Consider the following 9,464-nt stretch of genomic DNA (forward strand, 5'->3'; position numbering starts at 1 on the left):
TCTAAATACCCTTTCACTTTCCCATGTGGCTATATATACGTATACATGTATATTTATTTTTGGACATTGAACCTTGTATAGCTACTAGCTGGTTTCATTCAGCTCGTTTCAGATGTCTGTGTGTTCACTGCTGCAGCTTGCGCAGCTCACTTTCTGAAGCTTTAATCTGGAATCATCACAGACGTGTTTGTATTTCTTCTCAAACACAGACTGAGTTTCCAGACCATAAAAAACAGCCGAATTGGAACGCCTGCTTGCTAAGCCACCACGCCAAGCCTAATTCAGCGTAAGCAGAAACCAGGAGCTCTGGAAGGCACTAGTCACCTGAGCAGTATTCTGCTCCTGCTCAGCAGAGTCAGGCCACACCTGAGGACTTTCCTCTTTTGAGTCCATCTCCTGCCTGCCGTGGTGCTCCATGGTGAGAAGTATCTACTGGAGGAATGTCTGGCTGAGTAGATTCATCTCTTCTCCGTGTTTCTCCTTCCAGAAGACAAGGGGATCTTCAGTAACATGGCTATAAAGAAAGGAGATGGAGACATCAAAACAAGAGCGTAACAGTCAGTTCTCATTGCAATGGAAGGGGGCTATGAGGTTATCATCAGCTCCTGCACTACAGGATCATACTGCCAGAGTAGAGCGGGGTCAGCTTTACGAGCACGTGGATTCACATTTTCCATTCTTGATATGCCATATACTATTTTCCACATCCTATTAAGGAGGAAGCAAGTCAACCATTGCTGAAGTTGCACTGAAAGATACCTCCTGAATCCCCCCTGCACTTCCTTCCTCAGCCACCAGCAGTCCACAGGCACACAGCCCGTCTGGCACTCGCAGACCCAGAAATCAATACATGGTGCAGAGCAGTGACCTTAAGCTCCTAACAAGAAACCAATACATTCAGAAACACAGTGCTGGTTTCCCAGTTCATCTGAAAGAGGCTTTGATCAAGAACCAAGCGGCTTCACACTTACGGATAGCTTTCACCTTGCACGGAAGTGCAGTGCCCGTTGGTATTCAGGCAGTGTTACAACAGACAACTTCCAGAAAAAGAACAATGAAACTTTAAGTGATGTAAGCCTGAAGATCCTGACAAATTGCTTCCAAGCTAGGTTTTATTCACCTCTTGCAATTTTATTGGGGCCTCTCAATCTGCCATTGGGAATCTCGGAAGGGTAATTTACAGCTCTGGTGGTTCGTTTAGTCGGTGGTTCAGCACCTTCCCAGCTCTTCCTCTCTAATGTCATATTAAATCACAGGCCCAGGAATTAGCATGAAGCTGAGCCCATTCCATTTTTCAGCTAGTCCAATTAACTTTATTTTATACTCAGTGCCTCACTGGGCTGATCCCGTGCCAGTACCCTGTCTGTGCGCCACGAAGAAAGCAGAAGGCTCCTTGCTGACGCTTTCATTCATTTGCATTTTAAATGCAAATTATTTTAGTCATAATTTATTCCCATAAATGCTAGCAGTTGGCTTGTCATTGACAAGCTAAAAAAAGATAAGGAGAAAAGCAGCAGGCACTTTCTGCCTTCTGCTGATTTCACCAGCAACGAGTGGGCTTTGTGGACCCGAGCACGGGCTGCACCACACCACGGGCCTCGGCCAGAACCCATAAATTAACGGTACAGAAATGTCTCAGGCTAACATCACTGAACAGAAAGAGGAGGGAGGGGATCACAAAAATCACATTACTTCCACATATACAAAGGGAAACTTTGGGAAAGGTATTTCTAAGCTATTTCTGGGCATTGCTAGAGCCTAACGTGCTGTCTCATGCTGAGCAGCACCCAACGCACTGCAGGCTGATCGGACTTCTTACTAGGCTCCCTATTTCTCAACACAAGGCATCCAGAAAAGCACTGAAAAGGAAGAAAACACATGTACCTGCTGACTACCCTTTAGCTAGGGGATCCCATTAGCATGAGAAGTGAACTGGAACAATGATTGGGACAAACACCCAGCCTTGCTCTCTGAGTACTGAACTGGGTCATTTACAAATATTATTTATATATTCCAGCTCCCACAAGCTCTGCTGTATTAAGAAGCATTATCCATCCCTCCACAGTACCTTTCATCCAGCGATCTCAAAGCTGTGTTGTTGAGGATTAATTCAGGGATTTCCTCCTATCTAATCCTATCACTTTCACCCAACTCCATCGCTCACTCCACCGGGTCTAGGTGATCACACAACTGCTGGGAGAAAAGTGACCGCGTTTATGGCAGTGACACAATCTAACAACCATTTTGCATAAAATTAAATGCCTGTCCTGTCAATTTTGTTTGGCTTTGTTCATCCCAAATAGCTCTTTTTTTTCTTGTCCGTCATGAGATGCCACGAGCCAATTCAGGTAATTGCACTAGCACTATCCAGTAGTTTAATCAATTAAGCAATACCTAATTGCTCAGAACAATTAAAGAACACTAGGCTTCAAGGTTTTGCTGTTGTTGTTTTGTTTTTAATATATAATTATCTTGTTAGCAAGAATGCAATTAAATTAAGCAGTGATTAAGAGAAAGGTATGGCTATGGCTAATCCCATATGGTGCAACAAGTAGCAGGATTTTTGGCTGACGTCCCCACAAGCAGACACTGGAGGTCTGTAAGAAGCTGCTGACTCACTCCTGCAGACTCCTTTAGGCACAAATAACTTACAACTTGAGCAGAAAGGAGACTCAAGGCTTCAGACAGGTCGTTCACAGACAACATTGGACACGAAGATTCATATTTACAAAAACAGTACTAAAAAGTCGGAAAGGAAAGAAGACGATGGTATTTTCAGGTTTTGCAATGGTTCTAAGGGTTAACATCTCAAGCAAAATCTCAGTCTCGGGGGAAAAAAAAAGGCAAGGTTGAGGCAATTCAGTGGCTCAGTGCTGTAGTTTCTATAAACGGTCCTGTTACATTATTGCTGTTCTTCACAGAAATAAAAAGTATATATACTGCTCAGCCCAGCCACGTGTGTAGCAATACCAAGCAGCCAATATCAGCTGCGGGATTTGCTGATGCCTTCAGCTCCTGTACTATAAAATCTAGCCTCTGGTACACGTTCCTACAGGAGACTGGATCTCTGTGAATTCGTAGCATTTCTGCTAGCATCACCAAAGCATGCAGAAGGACGCGTTTCCCTGGAAGCCTGGATCTGCTGAGTAAGAAGGCAGCGCAAGAGCGGCCAGCCTCCCACTGAGGTCCCCAGGAAAGGCAATGGAGAGGGCACGAGGCAGGAGCAAGCTCTGAAATTTGGCTGGTCAAAGTCAGTGAGATGGTTAGGGCATTGAGAAATGGTCAAGCTGGAGAGCACGATCCGGTCCAAAGTCAGAGACAACGAAACTACCAGAAAACAAACACCTGAGTAGGTCTGCCAGCGCTGATGACAGACAAGACAAGTCATTTGCTCTGCAGCCCTCTGACGTAGGACACTCTCCCTCATTAATCCCACGTGATCTTTTCTCCTCCATATCCCCCTAACAAAACCCATTACAGCTGTGACACTGACAGCCACAGTGCCTCAAGACACTAATTATTTCCCTGGGGACTTGTCTCCGCAGAGATGTCTCACTGCACAGGGAAGCAACAGATGCCCAGCTCAGCGCATGTACCCACGGTATTTATTTTTTTTTTCCAAATTAGCAGCAGAGGAATCAGGATGAGCATGTTAGACTACGTGGTGTCTACACTGATCAGTTTGGGAGATGTGTGTAAGGAAACATTCTCTCAAAGGGTCTACCTCAAAGCTTTGTTAGTTGTTTTTTTTATTTGCTTTGTGTTTTTTTCTGTTTGTTTGTTTGTTTTTAGCAAAAATAAGCGTGAAACTTTGGGCATAACCGTGGCACACGTGCTTGGAGAACTACCACCCAATGCGCTGACCGCAGCTGTCCCACCCCAACACGTAGGTGCAACCCGACAAGCAGCGCGCCCGTGAGCAGGAAGCGATGCCAACACGCAGGATGCTGAACCATTTACAGCGGGCGTGAAGACAGCATTTTCCTCCCCAGAATAGCAGGCATGCCTCACCCAGTCCGGACACAAGCTGAAATGTTAGCGGGTATAAATATAAGCCCTTATCTCTCTAGGGTGTCAGAGCGGCAGGGCAGCGACAAGCTGCAGCGTCAGCGTGGTAAGATATAACCCACACAGCCCCCAGCCCTTCAGAAGAAAGGCGCATCCAAACGCTGATGTTACCTCGCACGTGCCCACGTTGCGGGGCCCACCCTGGCACCAAGTGTCTGCGCCCATGGGAGATAAGCTCAGCCAGAGGTTGGTCTGTCTGTCTGCCTGCCGGGGCTCTGATTACGGCGCTCAATCTGAGATAGCACCCACGGGTGCAGCCCTCGAGCCCCTGGGGTGTTGCCCGCGTTTTTAGGGGGCAGCAGCATGCTCAGAGGTCGGAAGGGATGCTTGCAGGCAGCTCCGCTTCTCCCTCAGGCTTCCCAGCACAGGCACCGGGCACCAACCACAGCTGCAGAGCGCGCCCGGTTCGGGGCTGGTGCGGCCGGCAGACACGCGGGGCAGGAGGAGTGCTGCCCTGCCTGCGCACCCAAAACATCCAGCTGCCTGCCTCATCGGGCGAGCACAAGTAAACCAACACAGCCTCTTCAAGACAAAACAGGTTCACTTCTGTACGCGATTTACATTTACCTTCCTTTGTTAATACCCTCCGGGGACCTGCAGCTGGCAAAGACCTACGGCCTTGGCCTTCCTCTTCGGTTCCTGCCTTTTCCATCCAATCCCGAACACCACTAACGGTGATGCCTCCCCTCTGCAGCTCCTGATGTGTGCAAAACTTCTCTGGGTCGTTGTCTGAGCAGGTCATCTTTTGGAAATCTCCCTTGAAAACTCCTTTTGACCGCCACAACACACTCCAACCCCTCTCCTGTTCCTGCGGCACCTTGTTTTATCTGAGGCTGTGTTATTCAACCAGCAGCTCTCCCCATTCCCTGGATTCGGCTCTGGAGGATGAGAAACTGCTGCTCAGGGGCAAAACCTCGTTCCCCATCCTACACCAACGTCCTTGTTAGCCTCGCTGTCCTCAGCAGGAGACACCCACACTCTCAGCCACCTCCCAGAGGGTGGGAGTGCTGCTGAGAACCCTTCCTAACCCCTGGGAGCAGCCCAGCACCCAACCACGTCACCTTGGTGGTGCTCTGGGACCCCTACCAGGCAGGGAACAGGAAGGAGAGGTGTTTTAAGACCTCAGAAGACAGCAGGCACTGGTCTTTTGTACTTGGCACGCAAGAATTTTTGACAAAAATCGAATACAGGGAAAGCACACGGCGCTTCAAAGGGAAGCTCAGTTCTGAAATTCAGAGAAAGGCATCACCAACAGCACCTGTATTTCCTTGCATCCCTGCTGTAAAAGGAAGCTTTCTCTCAACAATGGGACTCTACGAGAAGATACACAGACAAAAGCTCCGGGGGCTTCACCTGCAGCGACCTCTGTGCTGAGAAAGCACCCGAGCCAGTGGCTGCCAAACATCCATTCTTGTTCCTTCCCTGAGATGACAAGAATGGGGGAATATTAAAGCTGGGCAAGGGGAAAAGTCCGCTTCCCTTCTCGGGGAGCCATAAAGCCACTGCAGTATCTCAAATGAGAATCCACTTTACAATAATGGTGCATAAAGCAGCTAATGTGATTTACTCCCTAGTGTAAAAGAGGCTCGCATATAGACTGGGGTTCCCTGCAGCAATAACAGCAGCGACTATTAGCTTAATCCTTTAAGCACTGAGCTCACTGACCACCCTTCTTCAATGTTAACCACATGCAAGGACAGCAAGATTGTTACAAAAGGGGTTTTATGGCTGTGGGTCTTCCTCCAGCTTTTAATATGAAAATGATTTATGATGCTCAAAAGGAACATCACATGTGTCTGCAAAAGCTACATCCCACACTTAAGTTAATTACCCCAGCCTGCCTAGAAGGCAGAGTTGGTGCATTTCCTGAGATCCCTTGGCAAGAAGATGCTTTCATTGCAGCAGGAGGGCTGGGAAGCACGCTGGGTTTCTAACCTCATTGACTACTGAGTCACGACTGCTGTCTCTTCCTCTGCATCCTCATTCATCAAAAGCACATATTGTTTCAAGGAACTCTGGCCCCCGTGCATTTTGGCTGACTGTTAATAATCAGGTAATATACGAGCCCAATATTTATGTTTTACTGGTGAGTTAGAAATGGAAATCATACACCAGGCTGGGGCACCGGAGATTATTTATTGCCACAAAAGGAAAAATGGCTTCAATTTATTTAGTCATATAATAAATAGAAGAACTCAGCCAAACACAAACTCACTCTTTACTCAAATTGCGCATAATGAGTCGATCTACCCATATCCTTGCATCACATCCATCATCACAGCAACAGTGCAAGAGGCCTCTTGGATCTCCAAGGCCAGCCCTCTGCTACGGCGTGCAACAGAAAGGACATTGCCCGAGTGCCAAAATAGCAACGGCACTTGTCAAAAGCATGCCAGCACGGTGCAACCATGCTGTTCTCTCAGCGCATCATGTAAGTAGCTAAAAGTCTAACTGCTTACACCACAAAACCCAGGAGATAATCACCCAGTGCAGGTGAACCCCAGGAGGTATTGACATCCTACAGGGGGCCTCCACGGACAGGGTTGGAGACGCAGTTCCCTCTTTCTGTGTATCTAAATTCTTGAATAACCACGTGTTTCTCACTGTATCTGTCCTTCGCCTTCTGTGTAGGACGAGACAAGTTCATTAGATTTATCCAGATACACGTGATGCTCTTTGTAGTCACCTCTCCTCCCACTTGCTCCACCACTAGATACCCACTCCAATAACCGATGTCTTCCTCCCATACTCAGCTTCCTAAATGTGTTACCGCATTCTTCACGTCGCCTTCTTTCAAATGTTTCGTATTCTGAAGTCCCTATGATATCACTGTCTGCTACCACCACACACCACAGTTCTCAGGCTTCAGCTGCTTGAGGCAGTGACCCCATTCACTTAATTGATTTGGCTGACTAATGATAGAGGGAGAAATATGGTAAGGGAACAAAACAGGGAAGACACCTACTCAAGAATAACATAAGCAAAAAAAAAGGAAAAGAACAGGTCTGTATCGAGATGTGATCTACAGAGCTGCAAATGCAGTTTTCACGGAGACACTCTCATGGTTCAGGAGAAGACAACAAAACCATACCACCCCCACAGCGCTCAGTTTCACTCCAGCTTCCTTTTGCCTCCTATTCCTCCTCCTGCTCAGGCACCTTCCCAAAACTACCTCCACTTCAAGGTGGAGTTCACTCCCCTTCCTGCACACTGCTCATGCTGCTTTCTCCCTCCCACCTCTCTGCATTAAATCACTGCTGCGCTTCAAGATCTCAAAAGACAGAACTACCACTTCTCTGAACATTAAAAAAAGAAAAAGGCAAAAAACTTGCCTGTTCCAAAATAGCTGCTTGTCTGAAGTGCATGAGACCCCAGAGGGCAAATCAGGCTATCTGTGCATTAAAACAGGTGGCTACTTAACACATAAAGCCAGTTAAAGGCTATAATGTAACCTCTACTTCTCTGTTCTACTAACATGAAAATAAAAGTGGCAAATAGACCTGATCTCATGTTTAAGTCAAAACAAAATTCACAATACTAAAACAGCCTCCATAATTAGCTACACTTACAAGTCAATTAAAATTCAGTTTACACAGCTGACAGCAGCTGCAGGTGGTCAAAAAACACACTTGAAAGTAGCTGCTAACAACACAGCAAATTACCATAAGGAGTTTCTTTGCAGGTTAACAGTAAGGGTACCAGATGAGAGCAAGCTCCTCACACCAACACCTCTCAAAGAGCAAGCGGTCAATTCTTCCAACAGATATTAACAATTACATCTGAATTTCTTCCTATAACCAAGGAAATAAAGCTGTCTTCACTTGAAGCACCTGGTACACAAGAGAAGCATGCATGCAGCAAAGCGCCAAAAAGCATCACAATTCAGGAGACAAGCTCTCCATTTCAGGACTGGCTGAGAAACACACCTTCTTACTTTTTTTCCCCACTAAAAATGAAGGTGTTAGCTTGAGATTGTCAATTGCTATTTCCACCAAAGACTCAAATAACCCTCTTGTGAAATCAGTGTTTGAAATGAAAAGTGAAAAAGCAAGTGAAAGCAAGTGTTTGATCCAGTTTCCATGAGAGACTGGACCTTTTAAAGAGAAACATTAATACGCATTTCACAGGGAGACCCAGCCTTGAGCTTGTTCATTCTCCAAAGAACCACGAATACATCCCCAACATGCCAGAAATGTTGGTGCGGTTACCAAAAAGCGCATCCCAAAAACTGACTGCTTGTTTCACCCTGGGGGCTGTGAAGCTCAGCAGCCTAAACCAGAAGGTTTTAAACTTTGGAAAGACCACTTCAAGGGTCTGCCACGAGCAGCTGAGAGGTAAGAGGTGATTCTGCCTGACTTGAAGTGTTTCGTACAGGCAAAGTGACCCTTTATGGGACCAGCTGGCCCTTTAGGGCTGCCAGGCCTGCAAGGCAGAGGACAAGGGTCTCTTCTTTTTTCATTCCAAGCAAGAAATTTAACAAGTTGCCACTGATTCAACACCACAGTGCCACAGGAAAGGACGTGGCACCTCAGCACCACAGACCTGACAGCAATAGCACCGAAGAAATAAACAGGAATCAGACAGCCACACGTTTTATCTGTACCGCAGGTGTATTTAGCAGGGGCTAAAACCAGTACAAAGCTCAGTAGTGGCACAGCAGCGCCAGACTTCACAGCCCCACGCCCAGCCGCGTGGCTGCGCTCCTTCCTTCGAGCCCGCGAAGCTCCGGGCCCCTCAGGCAGCGGGAGGGGCACCAGGCCCGGCCCCGCCACAGCCCCGGGCCCTCCCCTGGGTCCCCGCTCCCCGCAGGGCTCGTGGGGGGGGGGGGGGGGCTCATGGTGGCCCCAGACCACGACCGCGTCCCCATCCCTCCGAGCCCCTCACAGACCGGACTGTCGGTGCCCCCCACTGTCTCCCCCTTATATAACCTCCGCGTCCCCACCGGCAGCCAATCCGGGGAGGGGGCGCAACGCCCCCCTCCTCCCACTAGGCCAATGAAAAACGGGGGCGCGAGGCACGCGGCCAATCAGGAGGGGCAGGCGCTCCCCCCCTCACGCGGCGCCGCTCCCCAGGACGGGCAGGCAACGCTGTCCGCCCCTCCCCCCCCGGGGGGAAAGCGCGAGGTGCCGGCAGCCCCCTGTGAGGGCGCCCAACAGGCCGGTCGGCCCCAACCACTGGGGCACGGGGGGGGGAAAGGGGGCTGCCACCGAAGGCCGCGCTCCGTTGCGGAGGGGAGGGGAGCCGGCCTAACCATGGGCCGAGGGAGGCGAGCCGCCCGCCGTCACGGAGGGCTGAGGCGCCCACAGTGCTGGGGGGGAACAAGATGGCTCCAGCATACACCCCCCGCCCCCCCCGCTACTGAGGTGCCGGGGTCCGGACCGTACCATCGGGGGAGG

The 9,464-nt window shown here is 49.0% G+C and overlaps 1 protein-coding gene across 9 annotated transcripts in view; it reads right to left on the reverse strand.

The window, feature by feature from the left end:
- PRDM10 (PR/SET domain 10) overlaps positions 1–9,464 on the reverse strand; it is a 45,331-nt gene that overhangs the window by 35,318 nt on the left and 549 nt on the right. For 4 of the 9 annotated variants that reach the window (XM_040534622.1, XM_040534623.1, XM_040534618.1 and 1 more), the window contains exon 2: positions 325–514. In XM_040534622.1, the coding sequence (XP_040390556.1) occupies positions 325–417 (93 nt within the window). In that variant the 5' untranslated portion in view covers positions 418–514. Of the gene's footprint in view, positions 1–324; positions 515–596; positions 857–2,068; positions 2,198–4,635; positions 6,692–6,789; positions 8,940–9,319; positions 9,462–9,464 lie in introns of those variants that run through there. The other 5 variants (XM_040534620.1, XM_040534619.1, XM_040534617.1 and 2 more) reach the window with 4 other exon arrangements.

Source organism: Cygnus olor, chromosome 22, assembly GCF_009769625.2.
Source record: "Cygnus olor isolate bCygOlo1 chromosome 22, bCygOlo1.pri.v2, whole genome shotgun sequence".
Taxonomy (NCBI): Eukaryota; Metazoa; Chordata; class Aves; order Anseriformes; family Anatidae; genus Cygnus; species Cygnus olor.